At 40.0% G+C, this 27,395-nt stretch overlaps 5 protein-coding genes across 6 annotated transcripts; 1 reads left to right on the top strand and 4 right to left on the bottom strand.

Moving 5' to 3' along the window:
• Positions 1–792: 792 nt before the first annotated feature.
• On the top strand, positions 793–2,197 carry nr0b2a (nuclear receptor subfamily 0, group B, member 2a). The gene is made up of 2 exons (XM_061718294.1): positions 793–1,422; positions 1,542–2,197. The coding sequence occupies exons 1-2, from the start codon at positions 876–878 to the stop codon at positions 1,775–1,777; spliced, it is 783 nt and encodes a 260-aa protein (XP_061574278.1). The 5' UTR covers positions 793–875; the 3' UTR covers positions 1,778–2,197.
• A 1,977-nt stretch (positions 2,198–4,174) lies between these two features.
• kdf1a (keratinocyte differentiation factor 1a) lies at positions 4,175–8,230 on the bottom strand. 2 transcript variants are annotated; one of them, XM_061718292.1, is made up of 5 exons: positions 8,070–8,229; positions 7,828–7,897; positions 6,027–7,090; positions 5,562–5,636; positions 4,175–4,795 (listed from the first exon to the last, which is right to left on the bottom strand). In XM_061718292.1, the coding sequence occupies exons 3-5, from the start codon at positions 7,069–7,071 to the stop codon at positions 4,719–4,721; spliced, it is 1,197 nt and encodes a 398-aa protein (XP_061574276.1). In that variant the 5' UTR covers positions 7,072–7,090; positions 7,828–7,897; positions 8,070–8,229; the 3' UTR covers positions 4,175–4,718. The 2 variants fall into 2 exon arrangements, with proteins under 2 accessions (XP_061574276.1, XP_061574277.1); XM_061718293.1 differs by lacking the exon at positions 7,828–7,897 and having other exon boundaries at positions 8,070–8,230.
• A 1,200-nt stretch (positions 8,231–9,430) lies between these two features.
• LOC133427638 (trophoblast glycoprotein-like) lies at positions 9,431–12,446 on the bottom strand. Its single transcript, XM_061716483.1, has 2 exons — positions 11,808–12,446; positions 9,431–11,440 (listed from the first exon to the last, which is right to left on the bottom strand). The coding sequence occupies exons 1-2, from the start codon at positions 12,065–12,067 to the stop codon at positions 10,471–10,473; spliced, it is 1,230 nt and encodes a 409-aa protein (XP_061572467.1). The 5' UTR covers positions 12,068–12,446; the 3' UTR covers positions 9,431–10,470.
• Positions 12,447–12,465: 19 nt separating this feature from the next.
• On the bottom strand, positions 12,466–17,381 carry LOC133427654 (transmembrane protein 222-like). The gene is made up of 6 exons (XM_061716484.1): positions 17,226–17,381; positions 16,912–16,996; positions 16,603–16,634; positions 16,052–16,148; positions 15,825–15,955; positions 12,466–13,298 (listed from the first exon to the last, which is right to left on the bottom strand). The coding sequence occupies exons 1-6, from the start codon at positions 17,342–17,344 to the stop codon at positions 13,211–13,213; spliced, it is 552 nt and encodes a 183-aa protein (XP_061572468.1). The 5' UTR covers positions 17,345–17,381; the 3' UTR covers positions 12,466–13,210.
• A 555-nt stretch (positions 17,382–17,936) lies between these two features.
• Positions 17,937–26,785, bottom strand: wdtc1 (WD and tetratricopeptide repeats 1). The gene is made up of 16 exons (XM_061716482.1): positions 26,508–26,785; positions 25,384–25,521; positions 25,183–25,266; positions 24,971–25,017; positions 24,069–24,180; positions 23,443–23,630; positions 22,840–23,022; positions 22,634–22,728; positions 22,372–22,487; positions 22,165–22,240; positions 21,962–22,058; positions 21,699–21,869; positions 21,379–21,614; positions 20,837–21,005; positions 19,550–19,742; positions 17,937–19,436 (listed from the first exon to the last, which is right to left on the bottom strand). Exons 2-16 carry the CDS (start codon positions 25,429–25,431, stop codon positions 19,239–19,241), a joined length of 2,013 nt encoding a protein of 670 aa, XP_061572466.1. The 5' UTR covers positions 25,432–25,521; positions 26,508–26,785; the 3' UTR covers positions 17,937–19,238.
• Positions 26,786–27,395: the final 610 nt, after the last annotated feature.

Raw genomic sequence — 27,395 nt, 5'->3', positions numbered from 1 at the left:
CTGATAGTAGAAACAGGAGAGGCCAATAGTTAGATGGTGTTTCCTAAAACTGAATAAAGAAACTGATATCTTAACATGAAAAAGGTTATTTATATTCCTTTAAATGTAAATAATAAATCACTCAAACCCCTCAGACGGTAATTATCTGCAGCTAACCTTATCCTTTACTCTACCGGTTATGTCAGACAGTTTGTGACTGAACAACCTATGTGTTAAAGAAACAAACATTACCTGCTCGTATGTTGTGGTGTGCAGTTGCTTACTGGAGGCTCTTCAGACTGACAGTTAAAAATGATCTTTCCTAGCCTTAAACCATCTTTTTTTTCTTTCTGTGAGGTTCTTTGTTGCTCTGTCACTCCTTGTGATCATGAACTTGTTTGGCATTATCCCTGACTGAACCGTATATGGAATTTCATAAACTTGAACTGCACTTTTTGGGGAATGAACTGCTCGGTCAATGCCCTACTTGTGTCCTGGCCTGTTTCCAGCTCAGCAGGTGTGAGCTGGCGGGTGCAGTGACACGGTGTGAGGCTGATTACCTCTGTAGTCCTTGGTAGCATGGTACTGCCTGGGTTAATGACACCAGTTACGAGATAAGGCCCAACCCTCTAGATATCAATGCGTTACTCCCGCAGCTACTTTTCATTGAGAAAAGCTTATTGGTTTCCCAGGGTAATTCCAGCAATCACCTGGCAGAGCACATGGTTGTTTTTCGCATAGAGCGTATTGACAATTCAAGGTCCACCAAGCAGGGGGCGGAGGGTTGGCTCTATAAATACAGGGAGGCTCGAGGAAGCAAAGGCAGCAGCGCTCACATTCTCATAAAGAGCCTATCCTCTGAAGGACACACACATTTAACTACAGACAGATTATTCATGCAAAAAAAGATGGATAAGGAATGTCATTGTTTGACCAGCAGTGATAGGTTTTTGAATCCTATCCTCTATAACATCCTGAGCCAAATGGATAGCAGCAGACCAAGTCAAGACCACTTTGACTACAGTTCAGTTCCTCATAGATGCAAATGTGAGGCGCGCAGGACCCTGTGCTTGAAAAGACCCACTGAGATCTGCAAAGCAGCGTCAGCCGTCCTGGTGAAAACTGTTCATTTCATGAAGAACTTACCTGCTTTCAACCAGCTACCATCAAGTGACCAGTTTGCACTTCTGAAAAGTTGCTGGGCTCCTCTCTTCATTTTGGGTCTGGCCCAGGAGCACGTGGACTTTGAGGTTGTAGACGTCCCTGCTGACAGCATGCTGAAAAAGATTCTCCTGAACCGTCAGGAAAGCCCGGAGCTGGAAAGGGAGCAGCCCACCGTGGCAGGCGTCAGTAAACTCAAGTCTTGCCTTAAAAAGTTTTGGAGTTTGGATTTGAGCCCAAAGGAGTATGCGTACCTGAAAGGGACCACGATATTTAATCCAGGTATGAATTGAAATAATTAATCTCTTCAGACTAAAGAATTTTACTTTTGCAAAAGCATGATGTGCAAAACTTTATTATGCATCCATTTGATCCAAGTTTTCTATGTTTACCATCAACAGATGTACCAAATTTAAAGGCGGGCCTGTTTGTTGAGGGCTTACAACAGGAAGCTCAGCATGCTCTGAGCGAGGTGGTCCAGCTCCTTCACCCAGGGCAGCAGGAGCGCTTTGCTCGAATCCTCCTCACAGCCTCCACGCTGCAAGGCATCACACCCAGCCTCATCACTGAACTGTTCTTCCGGCCCGTCATAGGCCAGGCTAACCTGCTGGAACTGCTGGTCGACATGCTCTTCTAAAGATAGGAGCTGTGGACTTTGTGAAAACTATCCTGAAGAAAGTTGAACATTTTGAACGAGGATGCTTCTGACAGCATCCGTGCAGCACCCTCTCATGAAATGTAAGGACTCCCGACAGGGGGTTGCTATGAAGCACACTTATAAGAGCCAAGAAAAAGTGTGATTTGCTGAGCACAGGAATATGATTTGCTGACATTTACACTGAAGCCGAGGTCACTTTAGCTCTGTCTGAGCAGATTTCCTTCAATGAAGTGGAAAGATTTTACTTTCCACACGAGGGCTGACTGTGCTTTACTGTCCGTGTCCTTGATCTTTTGTTAAGAATCTTTTTTTTTTATTTCATTGTTGTAAATAAATGTTGCGTGTATTGGCATAAAAGTTCAAATAAATATATTTTTATACACTGAATGTTACAGTGAATGTTTATCCTGTGTGTTTAGCCACTGTGAACTTCCTTAATACTGTAATTCACTTGGCAGGTCCATATTGACAGCCATGTTGAACTCAACATTTTTGTTTTTTAATTCTTCTAATGACGAGTGTTTTCTGGGAAAAGGGAACGGATGCCTTGAAAAAAGTTTTCATCAGTAAAATTCTGTAAACGATTTATGTAGCTACCTTATCATATCTTTTAAAGGGCAATGTGTTGATACACTGATAATATATTTACTTGATACAAACCTTAATTATTTGGCAGAAACCTACAGAAAGTATTCTAAATCTAAGGGGAACCTGCAAGGCTTCAAACTCAGTAGGCAGCATTGTATTTAATATGGCCCATTACTTATACATTCTTAACAGTATGACAAATATTCATAGTCAGACATTACAAAAACATTTCAGTGTCATATGTACTCAGTTAATATTACACGTGAAACATCACCCATCCATTATTTATACTCACTTCGTCCTACATAGGATCACCAGGATGTGCTGGAGCCTGGACAGGTGTACTCCTGTCTACTGCAGGCCCACTTACAGACAGATAACCACATGCACTCACACTCCCTCCTGTGGTCTATTTAAAATCTCCAATTAGCTGAACATGACCGTTTTAGAAGTGTAGGAAGAAACTGAAGTACCTGGAGAAATACCCACTCATGCACAAGGAAAACATGCTAATTACTCAGAAACCCCTGCCAGAACATAGAGAGAATAATAAATATCTCTAGGAAAGTTACACACTCTTGTGTAATATGCTCTCTCATTATCGCTTATTCAATATGGAAAATTAAAGTATAAGGGCAATGTTTTTTTGTTGTCATTTTTTAAATTACAAAGTGGTGTGTTGTCGCCCCCCAATGGAAATTACAACTCATTGGAGCGATGTACACATTCACTTTTTTCTTTTTTTTGACATTGAGCAACTTTTAAGAATATTAAAGTCATGGACAAAAGTTATATTTAACGATTTAGGAAGTCCATATGCAGTAGTTGGTGTGATTCATCCTGCGCCGTGGCTCTGCGGTATGTCAGTTGTGAAACTGTGAGTCTTGACGTGACGCCTCATACAGGTAAAACAGGAATATACTGGTGAGGGCAGTGAGTTGGAGGGAGGAAATGGGGGTTACGCAGGGAAAGAGATCCATAGGAGGTCAAAATGTGACACAGAAATACAGACAGACATTCATCATTTGCAGTTTAGTTTTTTTCCAGCATGAGTGAAGAAATCTTTATCTGCTTTTCATGGAAACTAAAGCACAATCTCAAGAATGTTTAAGAAACATTTTGTCGATGCAAGTCTATGATCTGATTTTTTTTGTCTTGTTTCACTGCACTAAAACCTCAGTCACAGAATACTTCAAAACCACTGTGTATAGATTATACACACACACCAGCTGGTAACATTTTTTTTCATGTCAATAACTGAAGAAACATACCTGTCACCTAGAGTCTGAGGTGTGTATTATTTTCAACAAAACCTGTTAGTGCTGTTTGTAAATAAAACAAAGTAATTAAAAGAGATTAGATTCCTAAAATCAGCCTTGGTTTCTGCACCGCTTTTTCTTTTTGTAATAAATAGCAAAGACAAAGACAAGGATTTTATTTCCTTTCTGTAAGAACCCGCCAAACAAGTTCTTCTTTTTGCTGAGGGCACAAAATGCCTGCCTGCTTGCCACAACACTGACCTAGGGGAGATGAGCCTGACAACACTAATCCCACAGATAAAGAGGGAAATGAGCCAAAGACAAACAAAAAGAAAAAAAAAGGAGAAAAATTGCTGAGATTTGAGAATATTTATCTAAAAAATATACAGGGAAGCTCATGTACAGACTTCATGAATTGTGGCTTGTTAAAAAAAAGGAAAAAAGGCTCTGCAAGAAAATAATAACAAGAAACCTTTACAAGGACACATATTAGGTAATTTTCTTAATTAAAAAGCAACAACACAGGAACTGTAAAACAGCACATAGTTTTATTTTGGTAAAATAAGACACTGTATAATATAAAAAATGGAAACCATATTGCACAAAGTAACATCAAAATATGGCTTGTAACAATACAGGTAAAAAAAAAGAAAACAAATTGCATCTTAGGAACCTAAAGAAATGGCAGGAGACAATAAGCATGAACATACACAACTTTTATAAACAAAAGGAATGAGGACGGTCACGTTCTAACATCAACCTCTACTATCTGCAGGCTCCAGACTGCTGATTTTACATCTACAGCAGCCACTTAAACGTTAAACACTGCATGCAAATTAAAATAAACTCACATCCCTACATGGACAAAAAAAAACAACCTCCTGTTGGTCATATGAAAGAAAGATAAGGGTCCTCGACATAGGAACCCCTCCTATCATCTTGACCACTAAAAAGGAGAAATATAACTAGTCCAAGGGAAAAGGTGCTCCACTCAGTAACAGCATAAATGACAATAAAGGGGAGAAACTGGCTACAGAATTTGCCAGTACAGGCACTTTTGGGCTCTGCGTTCATCAAATAAGCAGAGGAGCACCTGAGGAGTCCGTTTCGGTGTCATAGTGGTAGCCCGTGGCAGTGCTGGAAGAATATGCTGGAAGGTGAAATAGAACATGAATTTTATTCATTTTAATATTTTGTTCACACAAGATGAGCACCGTTACACTTTTACTCAGTCCAAGATGTTGACACATTCCCAGGCCTCAATGCAAAAGTTGCACAAATACCATGTGGTTTACTCTCATTCAAAGAGCAGTAACAAGACACCTCTTTCTTTAACCGCCTTGTCACAGAACAGCAAGGAGGGTGAAAGAAAAAAGCAAGCTGCAAGCCTGCTGCACAACAATCCACCTGTAACCCAAGTTGTTTGCTAAAATTACAGAAGACATGGGGGAACATTATGAGGCATATATTTAATGTGACTCGATCTGTAGCTTTAGTAGATGGTGTAGCATGACCGCTGAGCTGGAGGGTCAGAATGAGGCAGGCGGATGGGTTGGTGTTAGGTGGCAGAAGTGCCGAGAAGGCTTTTAATGAGCCATGGATTGCAATGTGAAAAGAGGATGAATGCAGGGTTTTTACTGTCAGTAGTATGTTACTGGAAATTAGAGAGGGGGTAAAAAAAAAAGCGCTGCAGGTGCATTGGGCACAATCGGTTTTAGAGTCTAAGCTGTGCATGCTGACTCACACACCAGGGTGGGAATTACACCAGGACAAATGGAGGCTGTGGCTGGTGACATGCAATTTAATACCGTGATATCTTAATTCCTCATACGTGCTTTTTAAACCCAAAAAGTTTCAAAAACAGCCGGGAAAGGCCCTGTGAGCCTGTAATGGAAAATTTCCTCACGTATACTTACTTCTATCACTGTAAAGTCTCATTTCCCTTGCCAGCTTGTCTGATGGCGTCTGTTCAGACACTTTCACCTCTGGAACTGCAGCAGGGAATGAAAAGAAAGAAAGACAAAATGAACACGAGTAGACAAAGCACTTCTCAACTGACACTAAAGTGCTCTGAACTAAGAGATTATCTGGTCATCTTTGTTATTTTGCAATGTTTTAGTTGACACCGTATACTTGTGTCAGCTTGTCTCTGACAAATGGACTGTTATTGGCCACCGCTGTTACGATTCTTACGACTGAAAGACAAACAAAAGCAGCTGCGTTCCAAAAGACACTGAGTCACTGTGGAAAAAGTGGGTCAGGTGATTGGAATATTTGACATGTTATGGCCGGATAGTAATATTTTGAGTCTAATTGTATCATAAATATTTACTTTGCAGTAATTATTAGTGTCAAACAAAGCCGTGGAAAGATATTCTTACAGTCACTGCTCATGAAAGTGTGGGTCATAGTCTCATTGCCACTGTCAGGGAGGGTCCCGTCGCTCCTGCCATTCGGACGCTGCCCTGCTGGCTGATGGCTCTTGTTCCTCTTGCCTTTACGCGTGCTGATGCGGATAACTCCGTGCACCAGCTTGCACTCGGCCTCCTGCTCCTCGAGGTTGTAGTCCTGAGCAATGCTGTAGATGAGCTCACTGATCTCGTTTGTCTTGCGAGAGAAAGACGAGTCAGAGGTGCACTTGGCCAGCTGGTCGATCTGATGAAGAGCATAAAGCTCCAGCAGCTTCTTGGTGATGAGAGAGTCAACGTCCGTGCTGTCGCACTGCTCATCTAAGTCATAGTAATCATTGGACAACAGGCTGGTGTTGCTGACTGGTCGCTGGGTTTCTCCTTTCTCCTTGGGTATACGGGTCCGTTTCGGGGCGTTAACTGGATACTTTACAGTCTGACCTCTAATGCGCACATCCTGGTACCGGAAGCTTTCACTTGCCGGCAACTTGGGAGTTTTGTTGGACTTTACTGGCTCCACAGGGATACCGCAGGTGGGGTTGGTAACAGCCATGCCGTTAGGAGGGTGGGGCGCACTACCTGCTTTGGGGGGATGGTCTGTGGAGCTCTCATTAACAGGTAAGCATGGCTCTCGGCTGCCATAAAATCCACAGGTCAGTACACAGCAGATGAGAGCCTTGCAGCCACTCCAGCCCATGGACGTACAGGAGCCGCAGGTCGGTCTGCTCGCAGGCGTGTTGTCCGCTGACCCTGGAATAAATCCTATGGTTTCGGAGCCTCGTCCTGTGCCGTTTCGTGGCAGACTTCTGCTGCGACCATGCTTGTTTTCTGAATACCGGGAGTGGTCAGTGTGGTGCTCCCGTAGGTGCTCCCCGTGGGAATCCTTGTAGGAGTCGTGGCTGGCCGTGCTGTCCTTGGATGCAGTCCGAGACTGTCTGTAGTTGTCCCGTCTGGAGCTGGCGCTGTGGTGTTTGTCATGGCGGGACGTCTGGGGAGCCCCTGCGCTGCGGCCAGGCATGGCTCAGAGCTCCTGGGACCTGAGGGGGAACAGGATTGTTTATAAACCAGTGAACCGCCCCTTTTCTTGCAACACAGGTTTACACCTTTAAAAGCACGATGAAAACCAAAGTAATACAAATAAAAAGCAGAGAAGGTAACAATATCTTCCACTAAAATATCCGCCCTGAATGACTGAGAATGTAAATACACTGCAAAAACTCAAAATCTTACCGGGAATATTTGTCTTATTTCTAGTTAAAATGTCTCATTTTTAGTCAAAAAATCTCATTACAATTAAAACAAGAGTCATTACCAGAAAAATAACTTGTTATTTGACAATTTTCACCCGTTTCAAGTAAATTTTCACTTTAAATAAGTAGAAAAATCTCTCAGTGTGACAAGATTTATCTTCTCATTACAAGCAACAAAATCTTGTTCCACTGGCAGATTTTTCTACTTATTTTAAATGAAAATCTACTTGAAATAGGTGAAAATTGTTGTTTTTTCCATCGATGAGTCTTGTTTTAAGTGTAATGAGATTTTTTTTTTTTTTTTTTTTTACTAAAAATGAAACATTTTAACTAGAAATAAGACAAAATTCTTGTTAAGCTTTTGAGTTTTTGCAGTGTAAAACTAGGTGCACTGATTGCTTGTTTGATAAAGGAAATTATCCCCATTTCTTTGGACCCGTCCTCGTCCTAATGCGTGCAGTTATTACCAAACCCCATTCAGCAGTTACTGGTTTTAGTTTTTACTTGCAAAAACGTCCACTTACCGCATAAGAAGAGCCCGTGGTGTCGGCGTTTACTCCCTGGTAACTTGTTCAGCGAGCAGACCGCGGAAGTCTGGCGAAGAAAGAGACTCAAGGCTGATTTATGGTTCCGCGTTACACCAACGCAGCGACGCCCACCGTACGTTGCGTGTCGACGCGTACCTTACGGCGTAGGTTCTGCGTCGATTTAACGCGGAACCATAATTTAGACTTCAGACGGAGAACAAACTTTGAAAAGCTGGTACCTGGAGTCCGGCGCTGAGCCCCGCCGACGTGAGCCGGCTCTTCCGTGTCGTCTCTTTGGGCTAAAAATGAAAAGGGAGTACCCTGTGTTGCCGTGTGTCCCAATGTTTGGTTATTACCTGCGGCTACAGCTAATCCCAGATCCTGACACCCACCCACAGGTGAGCGGTGACGTCACGAGAGGCGGGTATAAACCATCAACCCGACATAAGCGCGCACTGAATAGTCAAAAATAATAAGGGATGGATTTAAACTACACCAGGGTGCAGCAACAAGGAATTGACAAAAAAAAAAGTAAAATGCGAACGACTGAATCTTTGAACTTTCTGTAAATTTTCCATGGGCCAGAGCCCCAAAATTTCACTTTTCAGTACCACTCAAGGTGACAAAACTTACTTGTGATTTTTGAAAAGATCCATGTCTATAGATATTTTGGTATGATAACCCTTCCCGAGTGGCAGCTGTATCATAGTTATTATCAGCTCATGAAGTTACCACCCCCTTCAGAAAATTTAATTTTAGATGCTTGTTTATAAAACTAAGCTGGTTCCTTATCTCATTGTGGTATCCTTTATGTCCTGTATTTGCATGATAAAGACCAGTTTGTGACACTAGCCTAGTGGCTGTTATAGTTTCATAGGAGCCTAATGATGCACCAGGATATGCACCAGCATTACATACTAAAATTAAATTTTAGATGCTGCTGCATATCCTGGTTTAGACTCATGTACAGGATATCTGTCAATGTCTGTCAAAGGGGACCTTTTAAGCATTCATTCAAGCTAAGATGTGAATCTTTCTGACCAACATAGAGGTCACTGCAGCTCTTTAAACTATAAACAACACACATTTTTACACAATTTTCGCCTAAATGATATACTATCTTTTAGCCCTCAGCCCTGTGTCATCTAGGAACAACAGAGACACAAAATACAAAAACTGGAATACTCACAGGACCATAAGGATTCAAGAAATGTATAATATACCCCATACTATATCATTGTTACAGGTCATTGTGAGCCTTAAACTAGAAGAGCATCATTAGGCTCCTATGAAACTATAACAGCCACTAATGTCACAAACTGGTCTTTATCATGCAAATACACAACATAAAGGACACCACAATGAGATAAGGAACCAGCTTAGTTTTATAAACAAGCATCTAAAATGTAATTTTCTGAAGGGGGTGGGTGACTTCATGAGCTGATAACTATGATCCAGCTGCCACTCAGGAAGGGTTGTCATACCAAAATATCATCTATAGACATGGATCTTTTCAAAAATCATAAGCTAGTTTTGTCACCTTGAGTGGTACTGATATCTGGTCTGGCCCATGGACTATCACCAACATGGCAGTTTGAGCTTTACATTGTCCGTCAGCGCAGGGCTGCACAGCTGCACAGCTGCAGGTGTGTTTCCAAACAATATCTTTCACTCTGCCCCATTTTCACTGCATGGAGATACTTAATCACACATTCTTTGACATTGTAAAGGAACAAAACATTCACAGTGACAGAACACGACCAGAAAATTAAGTAGACAAATGTTTTACTCATAGTTAAATGTGAGCATATACAGCGTTCATGTCCCTTTTATATACTGAATATATAGCAATACAGATAACGTTATAGGAGCTACTAAGAACAATAAACACAAACACTTCATTAGAGAAGTTTTTGCTCCAATATTTTACTTAAGCTTATATGGCATAATAAAGATTTACTCTTAAGTTTAAGTCAACACACTCTTCCCATGCTTCTAAGATATTGTATATTTTATTTTCAGTGTGTTATTACAACATTCCCCAAAAGCAAGAGTAAAAATGGCATCTCTAGAACATTACTAAAGCTGTCTAAATTAGGTTTATTAAAATGTGCGATGAAGATAATTCCAGTCACAGATAATGTTTCAGTGCCCCAAAAAACACAAAGGCCCTTTGAAAGGAGTTTATTACAGTCGTTTTTAAAAAGTTGAAAATGTTCTGAGGTCTTATAAAAGATTTGTGACATTAACAACTCGACCACATATTGAGATCAGAGTTACTGCTTCGTGCTACCCAGTTCAGACATATGATAAAATGCAGCAAGATGTAATGTTTGGTGAGATAACTCTGATCTGTGTGCGTGATGTCACAGAAACCTGTAAATCTGAATGGTTTACTCAATTATGTGCTTTCAAACCTAAGCAGAACTAGTCAGGGTTGTATTATCTCAACATTTTTGAGTTGATTGTGACTTCAAACACCCAACCAAATGGTTTCTATCAAAGTAAATGTTGTTTTTTTCACATCTCCTTTAAAGGGTTAATGACAGGTTACAACTACAGTATATATAGTGAGCTCCAAACAGCAGTAAAACTGTCCTCTATCTCGTCTACTTCATCTGTTTCTATAAATGTTGACGATCATAAGTCTGCAGGAGGGGAGGTTGCCGCCCTTTTGGTGTGTGTTTCTGTGGAGCCCTGGACAATACAGGTGTCACTTGGCAGCTGTTGTGACAGAGCTAATCCTACATGCCTTTGAGCCCTGCTGTTATCTGCTGGAACGCGCCCAAGCCGAGGGTCTGAGTCAATCTCATAACGGTACTGATAGCCCTCCAAAATATCTTGACATGCATCTCTTGTCTCGATAATCCATTTCTTCATACCATCGCGATTCAGGTAGAGCACAAAGAGAAAAACCATGCCCACCAACCCCAGCACCAGCCCCAGGAAGACGTAGGACGTCTGCAGGGTGAGGTCTGTCACCTCAGCGTGGACTGGAACAACACAGCCAATGGCTTGGATGGAGAGACCTCGAAGCTGCGAGTTGGTTAATCCCTCTGGTGAGCCACATCTAACAACATCCATATCCACCCACGCTTTTGATTTGTTCAGCCAAGTTACAAAACCATTGATCTCACAAGAGCAGACGTAGGGGTTGTTGCCGAGTAGTATTTTAATGCTTCCAAGTCTCTCCAGCTCTTGTAGAGCGTCGGCCTTGAAAGTACTGAGGGCGTTGTGTGTCAGGTCCAGCATCTCCAGATGATCCATGCCAGAAAAGGTCCCGCTGTAGACAGCCAGCAAAGAGTTGTTGGTGAGACGGAGCTGCTGCAGATTGGGAACGTGGGAGAACATTCCAGGCGGCAGCAAGGGAAGGTTGTTTCCAGAGAGATCAAGGCGGAGGAGCCCTGAGACACCCCCCCAGCGCAGGGCAGTGGTGAGGTCCGTCAGGGCAGTGAAGTTGTAGAGTGATCGGCTCAGGTTGAGCTCCTGAAGCGGACTACCGGGTATGCTGAGAGACTCTGGATGAATGAGCGCCAGCTGGTTTCCACTGAGGTCCAGGAAGCGCAGGTTGGCGAGGGCAGAGAAGGAGTGAGATGCCAACTCTGTAATCCTGAGAAGATGACTAACACTGTAACACCTGCTCTTAGAAATGTCACCATTCTTGTAACCGGAAACAAGTAACACATCTTTTAAATAACAACCAATTCACAGATAAAGATAGTATTCATTTATTTATGTTAACATAAAACAAAGTTAGTCATATTGTCCAAATATGGCTACACACACACACACACACACACACACACACACACACACACACACACACACACACACACACACACACACACACACACACACACACACACACACACACACACACACACACACACACACACACACACACACACACACACACACACACACACACACACACACACACACACACAAAGAAAAAAAACCAAAGCTGACATTCTCACCTGTTATTGCTTAAAATGATGTTAGTGACATTTTCCAGCTCTTTAAATGAATCCGGTCCAATCTGGTGAATATTATTCCCTGTGATGATGAGAGTCCTGGCATATCCTGGGAGATTCTGTGGCACGACGAGCAGTGCCTGGGAGACACATTTCACCGTGCAGGTGACAGCAAAACACTCACACCCAAAAGGACAGTCCAAGCACTGGTAGGATGCACAAAGAAAAAGTCCCAAAAGCACATGGACCGCAAGAGTACACATCCTTAAACAAGAGCTAATATTAGAATTGAAAAAGAAAAAGTTTACAAGAAAGAATTGCAGCAGTGAAAAAAATGCAACCTTCTTTGTTCATAGACTAACACTGCATCGGTGACAGGGATTGCTCGTTGCAGTGTCAGTCCTTCCTCATCTGCCCTACTATGGAGAGACGGGTCCCTGTATAATGATGGTAGTTCATATCACACAGAATCTGCTGGATGAAAAAGGTGCATGGTTCCCTTAAAGGTACAGAGGACAATTAGGGCATCCATATCTACACCTTAGTTTGCTTCATACACCAGAAAAATGTAAAATGTTGCCTTACAAAACAATGTTAAACAGATAAAGATACACAATAATAAATAATGATTTTATATATATATATATATATATATATATACATACATACAAAATCATTTGGCAGGGTTAAAGTAACATTTCAGCATGCACTTCCATAATTGGAAAGCAAACAGTTTTTTTATGAAGATAAACAATAGCAATAATGATTTTATAAAAATGAACACATCTTTCTTCACATATGAGAAGCACCGATTCAGTGGAGGACAATACATTGGGTTTTTTTTTTTTTTTTTTTTACACATGGGTCTTCCATCATTCTATCTTTGGTAGCGGCTCATATCTCTTGGACAAATAATAGATGAGTAGTTTCAGCATTAAGATTTTGCGGTGATTCGTCACTGAAATCAACATTAGCCGGACTGAAAACACATTCATCATTGCCGTTCATGAAAAATGCATCTCTGGAGTTTAAATACATTACTCCACTGTGTCGTATAACAGACAGACATCCTTGAGAATGCTATTTGCAAAGCAAAACAAGGACAGAGACCCCACCATGTAAAACACTATATATCGTGAAGAGTGGATTTGCAAATACTGAAGTAGAGCTGGCTAAACTAATACAGCACAGAGAAAAAAAAAAGTGTCAAATCTACTGACAAACAGCAAGGCTTTAACCTTAACTGCCCTGCCAAAGACTAGATCACTACTAATTACAACACACCATGAAGTCCTTTGTTTGTTTGCTTTCTTTGTATATACAAATGCTCTATCACAATACACCATTCATGTCAATGATGATGCATAAAGTATAACAAAAGTCATCTCCTTGTGCAGCTGGTTGCACTACTGGAGATGGAAAGTTAGGACGAACGTGGCAAGGACTCCGCAGAGCATGGCGAAGGGCAGCCAGGTCTTGAGGAACGCGCCCCAGCTGAGGGACAGAAAGACTGTGTTAGAGGCGGAAACTGAAGGAGAATGACACACAGGGTCAACAATCTTTCCTGGTGTTTTTCAGACAGCCGAGGGCACGTGTGATGCGCTGAGGTATTTGGTGTTCCCGTGTTTATTTTGTTTGTTTTGTAACTTCACACAGATCCCCTGCTCATTAGGCGTGAGTCCTACTATCCCATCTCAGTTGTTGCAGGGAGCCCCGGCAGTGAGGTGACCTCCAGCTGTGGCACAAAGGGGAGCGCAACTGTCGGTGATGAATTACATGACTCCCCATCTGTTTAAAAGACTCCTGTGGAGTGGGGGAGAGTGCACAGGCGGCACAAGCTGTGACGCCAGCATTCTCTATGTGGGTCAGTGGAGAATAATGAAGGGGGGATCTCTGAGCCATATGTGCCTTAATACAACCAAAATCCAGTTTGTTTTTCCCGTGCATGCTTGAAATGAAGGTCCTAAACGGGTGTTAAGGCTTCTGTCACCTTATTACAACAGCTACTTGTGTTCTCTTTGTTATTAGAAAAAGATTGTATATTTTTTTTCTAACTTTTCTGGATAGAAAGACTTGTGAAAATAAATATTAACTAATTACTTAAGCTTGGATAGTCAAACATAACAAGAACTTCAATATGAAAAAATACCCCAATTATAATCAAGCTTTTTGCTTATCCTCTGGGATTTAAGGGGGATTTGCTCTTGGGAAGCTGCTATACATAAAGTGGAGGAGTGTGCACATGTTCTGTTTTGATCCCAGATGTCTTGCACTCAGATGAAAATCTCCAAATCCCCTTCACAATGCATGTAAGTGACAATGAAATAATAAACAGATCTCTGAAGTAAATAATGAAAAGCAGGGTGGCAAAAAAAAGGATATTAAAAAGAGACAAATTCTGTCCTTTCTTCCAAAGCTGAGACCATATCCTGAGGTCACAATGAAAAGTCTGTAACATACTTTTGTCAAAATATTAAAGCGATGCAGTAAAACAACTCCTGTTTCAACATGTTTTAGAGCTCAATTCACAGCAGACAGTTTTTAGGGGGAGGAGTTGGACACTTGGCTTGAGTCCACCCTCCTCCTCTGCATTGCATCTTCTGAAATCAGTGTTAAAGCTTCACAGGACCAGCATATACTGAGTTGAGTTGGGTGGAGGAAAAGATTAGAAGTCGGGATAATTATACTGAGAGCTCACAGTCACAAATCTGAATGTTCCCTTAGGTTATATTTAGATTGAAGTTTCTCAAAACTAAGTAAAGTTGTGTTCAAAATGACTGCTATGTCAAAGTTGTCAGAGACACAAATATATGTTCTCAACCACAGAAAAGTGTTTATTCATTATGTCCTCTGTAATCAAAGAATTATCGTGGAAAGAGTGGAAGATTTCCAGTAAACTTAAAACAAGTAGAGCAGTAAGAAAAGTTCATTTTAAGAGAAGATAAACTTTGAGCTGGTTTATGAGATTTACAAGTCTTGCATTCTGTTCCTCAAATGATATTTTACACAGTGTCCAAACATTTCTTGGAATTGGGTTGAAACTATTTTCAGTTAAATAAATTATGGGTAGTCTGTTTTTTTTACATGTCACACAGCATCTCAGCACTTTTTGAAAAAGCACAGTATTAAAATATGAAAGTACTTCAGTGCTGAGCTGGTGTTTAGTTGTATGAGTGTAAACAGCAAAGATAGTGCTAAAATATGCCTGAAAAGCAATCATACAGTTAACCAAATCAAAAGAGGCCGGGGTTAGATGCAAAGATTAAATCCTGGTATTTTGCATGTGGCGTAACTTCACTCCGATGACGTGCCAGACTTACATGGACCAGAGAACGTTACTTCAGTTTCATTATGAACACTGATAGAAATGATCTGTCCTACATCATTACACAATCATTAAACCAGTTCATGAGATCCACTGCTTAAACAACTTTCCAGTCATCTTATTTTAATCTATGCTATCTCTAAAGTTCTTCTGAGTTCAATCTATCTCCATAAGGCCATAATTGTTTGCAGACCAACAAAGACAAAAAATACAGTGAGAGATATTTTGGGAAAATTAGAGGACTCAGTAAGAACTCAGTAAGAACTCAGAATGAACTCAGTATGAACTCAGTAAATCATGTTCAAGTGTCTTCTGATTGGTTGGAGCCCTGTATAACGCTGCCTATAGACCAAAACCGTATAAGAAAATTCCACTGTGTCTTATATATCTTACATAAGACAGAGACAACCATTTAGCAAAGTTTTCACCATCCAGGGTCCACAAAACTTTGTAAATCCTATTTCCTGTCAATTCTGTGCACAAGTTCCACCATAACCTATGCAGACATCATCTTTTGACCCTCCACTGACATGTAAAATGTTAATTAATCATTTTAACATTATGGATATGTCAGAAAACATGAAGAAGCACAATACGGCCCATTTAAGTCATGTTTAACTACTCTTGTTACCATATTTGTTGTTTGAGTGTTTACCGTGCTCTGACAAGCAGCTGAATGAGTTTCAGATACTTACCTCACGTGTCTCCCATGAATGAGCGACAGGGCACACAGGTTCACCATGTTCCAAGACGTGCTGTTGTCATATCGCATGAGGTTGAGGGCCATTGCAACATGGGAATGGCAGTTATCAAAGCACAGATTGTGCTACAGTTGAAGCAGGAAAAAGTATTTATATATTTTATTATAATAATGACAATTTAAAAACTCGAGTTGAAATAAAATTCTTTTATACAGTCTTACCGGCCTGCATTTATACTCATCAGATGCATCCTGCACTGCTTTGTCCCATGTGGCTACACCATTACCACAGACTTTGTCCACATCAAGCTTCCAGTATCTGCAAGATTCGTAAACAGTCTATCAGTATTTTGCTCTACAGGACTGTCTCAGAAAATTTGAATATTGTGATAAAGTCCTTTATTTTCTGTAATGCAAAAATGTCATACATTCTGGATTCATTACAAATCAACTGAAATATCGCAAGCCTTTTATTATTTTAATACTGCTGATCATGGCTTAGTTTAAGAAAACTCAAATATCCTATCTAAAAAAATTAGAATATTCTGGGAATCTTAATCTTAAACTGTAAACCATAATCAGCAATATTAAAATAATAAAAGGCTTGCAATATTTCAGTTGATTTGTAATGAATCCAGAATGTATGAAATTTTTGTTTTTTTAATTGCATTACAGAAAATAAAGAACTTTATCACAATATTCAAATTTTCTGAGACAGTCCTGTATATGTGTCACTAATGATCAAAATACTACACTCTGACTGATCAACTTACTTTGTTGGGCAGCCAAACCCCATGTTATCCTCCTGAGAAAAAAGAAAAGAAAAGTGCTGTATTTTGAAATAGGGAACATGAACTCCTTATTGAGTTACAGTCAAATCAAATGACCTTATTCTTAAATAAATAAATAAATAAAAGAAACACTTTATGCTATAAATTACAAACGCTCACTACTAATGCAGGGCTTTAACTACATGGTTACAAAATATTTGCATTTTAATTGTAATCTTGCAAGAATGCACTGGACCAAGAAACAATCTTTTACATGAGGTGATGCAGTGGATCCAAAACAGCAGGACTCACCGAAACAAAGTACGATCCTGCAAAATCCCTAATGACTCCAGAGGAAGTGCATATGCCCATGTGACCGATGAAGGGGAGCACCCACCTGCAGAATACATGAATGAGTCTGTTCTTTATAGTGTAGCCTAGAACACTAATTGTGCTGTGATTTTAACGCAGCCTTGTAATTAAATTGAATACCGTTTTAGAAATTAAATAAAGTGATAGAACATGATCTCATCTCGTTTGGAAAGTAACAATCTGCCGTCCGAGATGTGAGCTGTCGCGTCATAACATTTCGTTGCAAGACCAGAAATAGCGTTTTAGCCTCTTACGATAAGATCGGGATGGGCGTCCAGACGACGCAGTAGGGGTAGCGGCCGTTTTTTCTGTCGGTTTTTGAGAAATCGGCTTGGTAGTTCATCATTATGTCGGTATCGTCCACCTCCGCCATCACAGCCTGCAGTGACAGCGGGGAGATGACAGTGACGCACCGGCGGTCTGGAGGCGGAAGTGTCCGAGTAAAACTGCAGGTGCTTGAACGCACCACCGTCTATGTTGATCGACTGTGGCGTTTACGCTCCCTGGCGGGAATTACCAGCATAGACTCATCTTTTATAGTTTAACAGAGAAAATGATCATAATGATGGCACATTTACTCAGATTAATACATGTATTAACAAATAGGGAAAGTTTAGTTTTTGCAGCCGTGTGTGATCAAATTATAGCCCTTATTTGGCACAGGCTCCATCAACAGTAGACATTTGTCTTTTCAACCATTAGTGTTTAAAACTGGGTCACCTCATTATTACTACAGTATATGGAGCATGAGTATGATGTACTGCACTCACACCTGTCCTGCCACAGTCAGCAGAATCAGACTCTGATAAATGAGCCTACTGTTGCTTCCCAAAGAGTACGGTACACTGTTGTCTGTACCGCTGTGTCTCCTGGGTAACTCCTTCATTAATAAAACAAGCAAACAATTTGTCACTCATGGAACAAAGGGAAAGAAAACTGACAGGAAAAGTGTTTCATATTTTTTATTCTTTGTTCTGTTGAAACAAAGGTTATAACTGGGTTTCTCAAAAAAAACAAACAAAAAAAAAAAACATGAATGAAGTAAACACAGGGAAGCCTAGTGCTGCATGTTGCTGAGAACCCCATCATTAACACTGATTCTTTTCAGGGCAAAAAAGTTACAATGAGCTATTTTCTAAGCTCCACATGGATGGATGTAGCTGTGTTTTTTCCCGCCTCACATCTATGGTCAGAGACATCTCATGCAAGCTGAACACCGACCTGACCGCAGTAAAGGACTAATGGTAGAGCCGTGTAGCCAGGAACACTTATTGCCTAATATTTTGCGCCCAGCGGTAACAACACAAATTAGCATACGTGTCCCCCTTACACCCAACAAAGGCTTGTCCATAACATTTCATCTCAAATGGCATGTGCAATCAATTGGACTACAGAAAAAAAAAATACTAGAAAGTTATTTGATTACAAGCACTGTTTTGCTGATATCGTCCAGACTCGTCAATGAGCTACTGAACTAAAAACTCTTCATTAAAAAGGAGCCAAACTTATGTTTGAATGAAAAAGAGAAACCAACATTGATCCTTGGCTTATGAGATGATAGCTGGCAACCTTTGGCAGAGAAAACCCCTTGTTTTTCCATAAATCTGTAAACTAAAGAATGCATACAAATGCAATCCACTGGAGCTACAACTTCCACTAGGTTTTCTGCGACCAAAGCTCCAACAAAAAAAAAAAAAAGGGCCGAGTCTAACAGAATCGATGACTTGCGTGTTCAGCCTTGCCAAGATGAGTGCAACATGTTGCTCCATATATAGAGCGTACAGGAGATGCAACAAAGCACTGTTTTCAGGCCTGTGACGGGATTCTCCAGGGGAACGCTGAGACTGTGTGGCCACGCTGACCTTAAAATAGGTCTTGTGACCACTCATTGCTTCGTCTACGTGCTGTGTCTCTCTCCAACATAAAGCTGAGAAGCAAAAAGTGCCAAAACTCCTCTGTGAGAAACTGGGGATTGACTTGGAAGGTGCTCTCCTCAAAAGGTGTTCCCTTGCCACCACAAGATGGAGGGACAAGTTAAAGTGTTGAAAAGGGCGAAAAGAGCGTTGTCTCAACCCTCCATGAATTCTCCCCAAAGTGGTCTCCGCAAGTCCTGGCATTGGACAGGGGAGGGCGATGCATAGTGCAAAGATGTGACATGACATTCACTTAATGTTCTGTCAGAGAGGGGGAGGGGCCTAAGTTTCAAACAGGAGCTGCAAGTGTGCTTTGCATCCTAAATCCATTCAACAGAATGGAGTACTGTTTGTTTAGCTTGGCCTACACTGTACTTGTCCCTCTGAGCTGTTTTCATCGTCTGAACCATCAGGGCCAACACCACGCAGGCCTGTGATGCGATAGCCCATATTAAGCAGCATTACTTCCAGTGGATCCGCATTCATACGCCTCTGGTTCGCCTGAGCAGCTCCCTCCATGTCCTCCACTACACGCCCATTCTCACTGTCTGTCTGCAAAGTAACAAAATAAGAGGTCAACTAAAGACATGACAACTAATTATGACCACATACGTGGTGATCTAGTACTTTCTGTATGTGAAATGTGCAGTGGTATCCCCGCTTACCTCTGGTCTAGGGTTCCATAATCGAACCACTGGGTCAATGCCACTAGTAGCCAAGAAGCAGTAGCTGGGGTGTGGCTGTAGGCAGTTCACTATGGACTCGTCTCCTTGCAGGATCCTCACCAGGTTAGTCGTTTCTTTTTCCCAGATGAAGAAAGAGCCATCATCGGAGCCACTGACAATATACTGGCCTTTGCTAGAGAGAAAAAGAAACCATTCAGACCTGTCTAACAAGGCATGTTTATGGAAACCTATAAAAAAAAATATATAAATATATATATATATATATATACATATAAATACAGAAATCATTGTCTTCACTTCTTACTAAATCTTGCATACCACAACGACAAAGTGAAAGCATGTACCAATATATATATATATATATATATATATATATATATATATATATATATATATATATATATATATATATATATATATATATATATATATATATATATATATATATATATATATTGGTACATGCTTTCACTTTGTCGTTGTGGTATGCAAGATTTAGTAGACAAAGTGAAAGCATGTACCAATATATATATATATATATATATATATATATATATATATATATTGGTACATGCTTTCACTTTGTCGTTGTGGTATGCAAGATTTAGTAAGAAGTGAAGACAATGATTTCCGTTCATCAGCCTACTGTACTAGATAATGCAATGAGAAACCAGGTGAGTAAAGGTGTCTCAATTTTTACAGTCAGTCAAAATATATTGCAACTTATGCTCTGTGGTTTATCAGACTGTTGCAGTTTAGGGAAGTAAACCAGCTTCTTTCATGTCTGTACTACAATCAGACTTGATAAACGATCAGTAACTTTTATACTATAACAGTTATTTTTGTAAACTGCAACAGCTACTTTGTATTCGTGCTGTGTGTCAACATGGAAAATGTGTTCCCACTCCAGCTAAATCAACTTTGAAAAAAGAAAAAAAAAATTACATTAAGACACCTATGAATCCTGTAAACATCAATGAACCAAACAAACGGACAATTCTTAACTTGCAACAGGGCTTAAAAACTCAAAAAGAATAAATATCTCTGTAGGCTTTTCAGCTTTGATCTGATTCTGAAGAGTGTTTGAAGTTAGTGGTGTTTAATGGGAGCATTAATACAAAATAGACCCATAATTACATGTCATGAGCTAAAGCTCCTGTTTGACCTCCACTTTAACTAAGACGAGGATCCGGTTACATTTTCATCAAACGGCTGATGACTGCCCCCAAGTGAGTGAAAAGCAGACTGTCAGTGAGGTGTACTGACCTTCCAAAGAAGTTGGCCTCTTTGATATCAGTGGTGGTGTTACAGTGCCCACAGTATCTGTGCTTGTAATCATAACTGCGCTCTCTCAACACCAACTCATCCTCGGGGATGGACTCTTTCCGACTGAATGATTGAAATCGAATGGAGCTGTTGGTTTTTTTGTCTTCAGCTGGTGAAGAAAAGGGGGGGAGAAAAAAGGAAAAAAGAAAATGGTCCTACTCAAAATTATTTGAAATAAACAAAAATGTCTGCTCTCAAAAGTTAAGGATATATGTAAACATAAACAGTTAATCATTAATGTATTATTATATCAGTATTAACAGTGAACCTGGCAAGAAATACTGATGTCTCCTGCACTTTTTGTTGAACATAAATGTCTGCAAGGTATTGTTTAAAACAAATGCTTGTAAAACAGATAAACAAAGTTTTGTGTTGAAAAATGTGAGTTCTTTGATACCAAGATTATGCAAATTACAGCAAACGATTAATGCCCCCGATGACAATACTTAAAGTAAACAGGTATTCAACTCATTTTTTCCCACCTGATTCGGACTTGGAGAAAAGGGCTGCCTTGATATCTTTATCTAAGGCATCACAGGCATTGCTGTGCGCCTGCTCAGGAAACTTTCCTTTGAAGTCATCCAGACACTCCAGAGCCTCAGCCACGTATTTCAGCTCAAACAGACACCTTGCCAGTCTAAAATGTGCTTTCAGATGGCTGGGGTTTAGTGTGAGGGCCCTTATGCAATCCCTGAGTGCATCATAATGGTCTCCATCCCTGAAAGCACAGTCAAAAGATTAAGGATACAAACACCTTCAGGAGAAATGTATGACTACTCTCTGTGTAGTATACGACACCTACCATTTACGTTTCATGTAGGCTGCAGCCCTGTTCCCGTACAGCATGGCATTCCGGTTAGCCTGATGAATGCCTAAACTATACAACTGGATGGCCTGTGTCCACTGCTGACGGGCAAATGCATCATTAGCTTGTTGCTTTATCTTCTCCAAATGTGGAGGGAGCTCAGAAGAACTAAAACATTTAGATGAGAAGTAGAAAATAATGTTTAAAACCACTCGACATCTCAACAGCAAAGATGAAATGTTTTTTGTAGTGACGGGTACCTAGATTGTATTTTGTTTCCAGCAAAACGAATGTGACTTGCTGGCAAGTGAATTCCATTGGCGACGCCATTGGTGGTCTTTCCATTCTGCACATCTCCTGGAAAGCAACAGTTTCAGATATTACCAACACCTGCTGTGTAAGGATGAAATCCTCAATATACAGCAGCAGAGTAAGGCATTATTCAGTATTGTGGCAGACTTACCTGGTGATGATTGGCATTTTTTGGGGAGCAGGAAGGTGTATGGCCTCTGCTTGAATGTCAAGTCAAACAAATACACCTAAAAGAAGCATAAAAAGAACCCAAAAAATACCCAAAAAACATGACAATGTATTAATAAGTGAGGGATAGCAATGAAAGGCAACTTATATATCTTCTCATCTTCTCTTGTTGGTTTAGAAGACAAATTACCTGTTCCCCTCCCATGTTGACAAGCAGCTCTGTGCCATCTGGGCTGAAGGTAACATAGGTGGCCACAAGGACCCTCAGGCGGTTATTGTAGTCTGAGAGTTTCACTGGCAGATGCCCTGAAGGATTCACAGGGATGATGATGTTATTCAGAACATCCTTCTCAGGTAACTTTATTGCAACTGGTGCGTTTCCTAATTAGCGTTCTAAGTCATTTGTTCTAGGTCAATTAATTTAATACTATATAGTTTAGATTTATACACACCTGCTACATAATACTGCCCTGCACCATCTGGGATGGGCTTCTGCCTTTCGCAGAATGTGTGGACAGCTGCTGATGTGCTCTGACTCAAAGATTTCCTGTAAGGAACGAAACAGGCTTAAAAAAAAAAATCCCTTTTTCCAAGTGTCCAAATTTTAATGCATCACATTCAAGTGATTGTCAATTAATGAAAAAAAGAACTGTTTAACCTGTAGTTGTGAATCATCCTGATGTCATAGAGACGAACAAAAGGCCCGTTGGCTCCCACAGCCAGGTAGTTGTTGTCACGTGGATTGACTGCCAGACACTTGGCCTCAACCAGCTGACCACAGAACTCTGTCAGGTCGATCAGCACTTCAGAGTGTTTACTGCTCTCCCGCAGGTCGTATTGTCTGTAAAGAAAATGGAAAAAAACAAAACAAAAAAACTTTAACTAAAATCCAACCATTTTTGTAACCACCTATTCTGTTCTGGCATACTATCCACGCTCCAAGTATGTACTGCATTCTGTGGTCGCTGGTAGGTAGTATTACAAAAGCAATTCCATTTGTAGCGTGCTATGGTATTTGTTGTGACTTTCCTGTTTTGGAAAATGAAGTAAATGATTCAAGGCAGACTAAACAGCTGAATACCATTTTTTTTGGTCTTTAAGTAGTTCACCATCCAGATATTTTCTCAAATTGCAGATTTTGCAGTAGGTTGTACAAACTTTTGCAAAATCCGAAACAGTATAGTATACAATTTCAAAAATAGCCTTAGGTATGGCAATGTCTTTATTGGCTATGATTAATATCTGGTACCCAGAATCTGACCTGATGATGCCATCTTCAGCAGCACTCCAGAAGGTGTTAGGCCACATGGGTGCTGTGGCGATGCGTTTAACTCTGTTGGTATGATCAGAAAACATATGGATGGTTTCCTTCACCGTCAGGTCATGCACATGGACCTTTGTGTCGGCTGCACCTGTTATTAAAATTCTGTCCCCAGAGTGAGGGAGGAACTGCATGGACATAGAAAAACACCAGAATAAATACATAAGCACGGACACAATCTTTACTAGTGTACAGTAATCAGTTAGTTTGTAACCACAGGTAGAAACACTGAAATTAATTTTAAGAACAACAATATACTGATATTCCAATTCTGGGCTGCTATATCCTCACCATCTTAAAACCATCACATTACTCAGTTTAATTCAACAATATTTTAATAATAATAAAAGGGAAATTGTATAATGATTGGAATGATTTCTCTACAGCATTTCCTTTCAGATGACCTCCAGGCAAAACAACATGTTTTACTACTGTAATTCACAAATGCTCATTATTGGAGGAATTTTACTTTTTTCACACTGCTGCCATAATATTATTACAATATCAATGTAAGTAAATTAATAAATAATTTTACCCATTGGGCATATTCTCTCAGTTCTCCTTACCTTCACAGAGAATATATTCGCTGCATGACCTGTGTGCATAGTTGTGAGCCTTTTGTGTCTGAATGGATCCCAGATGATGGCATGCTGATCATCCGAGCCTGAAGCCAGAAGACTGAGCACAAAAAGAATCACAAAGACAATTTGTTGTCAAGCAAAATTTCTTCAGGTCTTTCAAGACTCAAGCCATTTAAAATTGTTGAGATAGTTGAGATACAAGGCACAATGCTAGACTTATTTAAAGGAGACTACCCTGTATTTCAACCGCATAAGGTTATTACCCGTAGGCCGGCCCTTAGGACAAATGTATCAGCAGCTGTAATAAGCCAAGTAAAATATTGGGAGATGACTTTTATACCTTTAAAGAGTGAGGTTTTGATTTTTTCAACTGTGAGTTAAGTTGGGTCTTTTTTAACAATGAGAGTGCTAAATTTGATGCAAATTAAGAGTTTACAGAGCTATTTTTAGTGGCATGCACAGAAGTAACAGAAACAGAAGCTCCACACTACCCTTTTTGGTAATTACGGTGTTCACAGAGTACAGACTAACTAGCTATTCTATCAGCTGTATATACCTGTACTAGTAATCTCCTGATTGTGTATTATACAATACATATAAAAACTTCTTACTGTGCTTTAAGGTTATACTCCGTTTAAACAGAAAGATGTAGCATATAACACCAAAGCCAAGTTTGTGGGTTTTTTTTGTGAAAGTAATAATGGAGAATGGTGAGAAACTACACAGCTGCACAAATACAATCCCAAACTCTGATATATACATAAAGATATATATAAAAAAAAGATGCATAATCAGATATCTTATTATCCCCATAAAAACGGATAAAGTGAAGACCAGAATCCTAATATGTGAGTGAGCAGAGTGACATTGTAGCTCCAGACACTTACTCTCCTTGTTCATTCCACTCCAAACAGTTCACACAGCCAGTATGGCCCTGTTGAGACAGGTGACATTTACTGTCAGAAGAAATTACAATAATAGGTACACTGAGATATCCTGTCATGTGTCCCTTCCTTTTTACAACCATCTCAATTCCTTTTTATTTAAAAAAAAGGGGGGTGGGGGTTTCAAATAAAAAAAGCTCCATGTTTTCAATGACCTGAAGTTCAGCCTCCAGTCCAAGTCTTTTGATAAATGGATCAGTCACATGGTAGGACCTTTGGAAGCCTGATGCGCTCTTATCCTGAAGACGTAAATCCAGAAAAAACAATGGTAAATTCCTTTATGAAGCATAAATGGAAAACACGTGTGTGCATGAGCATTGTCTACTCATATATGCTTATATCATGAGTCTTCTCACCCGGATCTGCCTGTGCAGGATATCCCTGGTGATGTTGACAGTCGTCATAGCCTCACCGAAAATATATTGATTACTTTCTGGGCTGAAGGAGTCCAGGGCTCACAGTTCAGATGACATTTACTCCCCTTTAAATCCGAGCTGTAAAGACACTGCAAGCATTAAAGCAAAACACATCATGCAAGACAAACATGACAACTCAGTGATGTTGTAAAAGGTTACAATCAACCACTTTAATTATTTTCCTACAATGTTATCCTCAATCATGGGTGCAGATCACGGGGGGGACGGAGAGGACATGTCCCCTCAATTTCTGAAAAACATGAATTATCCCCCCCAATAAAAAAACCCTAAATTATCCAAAATTGAACAAATGTATTTTCAGACTTAAAGGTTGAATATGTAGAATATTTATTAAAAATATATTTCTAAAAACATAATACATCCACGGTGCGTTTTGAGGTGTACAGAATGAAAGCAATGGGTCCTTTTTTTTTTTTTTTTTAGAACCGTTTACCACCATAACTGTGTTAAAACATGATCAGTTAGTTTAAACAACTTGTTTAGGGCTCCATATTTCATCCATATATCAATTGATCGTGCATAAAGTAGTCCCATAGGATAAAAGGAAGATGGTGAGAAGAATTTGAGATGAGTAGACACTACATGCCCCAAACCCTTAAAATTATGATTTACGAATATAACAGCAGTAATATATAATAATAATAATAATAATAATAATAATAATAATAATAAATAAGCTGTGACAAACACTGTTGGCTGTTTAGGACAAATAAACAAGAAAGGTAAGCACAATAAATGATTCCCTGTGCAGTATTTTTTGGCAAGCCTTTACCAATTTATTGCATGGTATGAGTTGCCTATTGGCAAAAAAATTTAAATTAAAATCAGGTTGGTGTCCCCCCCAATCCTGACATGGATCTGCACCCCTGTATATTCTACATGTAAACATCAGATCGTCAGCTGGTCTGCAGATCAGTGATCAGAACCTGAAGGCTTGTCCCCCTAACAACCCGCCTTCAACAGCTCCTGTTGGACATGCACACCTGTCAGATCAAGTAGTGTTCTGTGTGCAGATGAACAGGGCTGGTGTGGTGTTATCCTACCAGAATGGTCCAGCTGTGGCCCGGCCTGCAGCAGACGGGCTGACGTTAGCGCCCCGGCGCTGCCTCGCTAGCTGAGCAACACCTCACCTCGCCTAAAGGGAACATCTGCAGGACTTTAATGAGCACTGGTGACAGCCAAATCAATCCCACGGCCTTCCTTCAACTGAAAACAACTCTCTTAGGAAATGTCCATTTAACGAAACTCATAAATAAGACTCTGTAAGAGTTTGTTGACAAGGTTTACGCTAACAGCTTCCCTTCACGCTGGAGACGACGAGTAAACACTTCCGGTAGTTTTATTTCACAATAAAAGCATGAGCCATAGCACTTTGAATACACGAATACGAATAATAAGGGTTATTATTGTATTACCCTTTAGCGGAATGGTGGATTAGTGATTAGCACTGTTTGCATGTTTTTCTTTTCTTTTTTGTCGCGTACTCGGGATTTCTCCCACAGTCCAAAAACATGTATGTTAGCAGGGGTGCAGATCTATGTCAGGATTGGGGGGGACACCAACCTGATTTTAATTTTTAGCCAATGTGCAACTCATACCATGCCATAAATTGGTAAAGGCTGGCCAAAAATATTGCACAGGGAATCATTTATTGTGCTTACCTTTCTTGTTTATTTGTCCTAAATAGCCAACAGTGTGTGTCACTGCTTATATATTATTATTATTATTATTATTATTATTATTATTATTATTATTATTATTATTATTATTATTATTATTATTATTATTATTATTATTATTATTATTATTATTATTATTATATATTACTGCTGTTATATTCGTAAATCATAATTTTAAGGGTTTTGGGCATGTAGTGTCTACTCATTTCAAATTCTTCTCACCATCTTCCTTTTATCCTATGGGACTACTTT

Source organism: Cololabis saira, chromosome 3 (genome assembly GCF_033807715.1).
Source record: "Cololabis saira isolate AMF1-May2022 chromosome 3, fColSai1.1, whole genome shotgun sequence".
Taxonomy (NCBI): Eukaryota; Metazoa; Chordata; class Actinopteri; order Beloniformes; family Belonidae; genus Cololabis; species Cololabis saira.
This window is presented reverse-complemented; position numbering and strand designations above follow the sequence as displayed.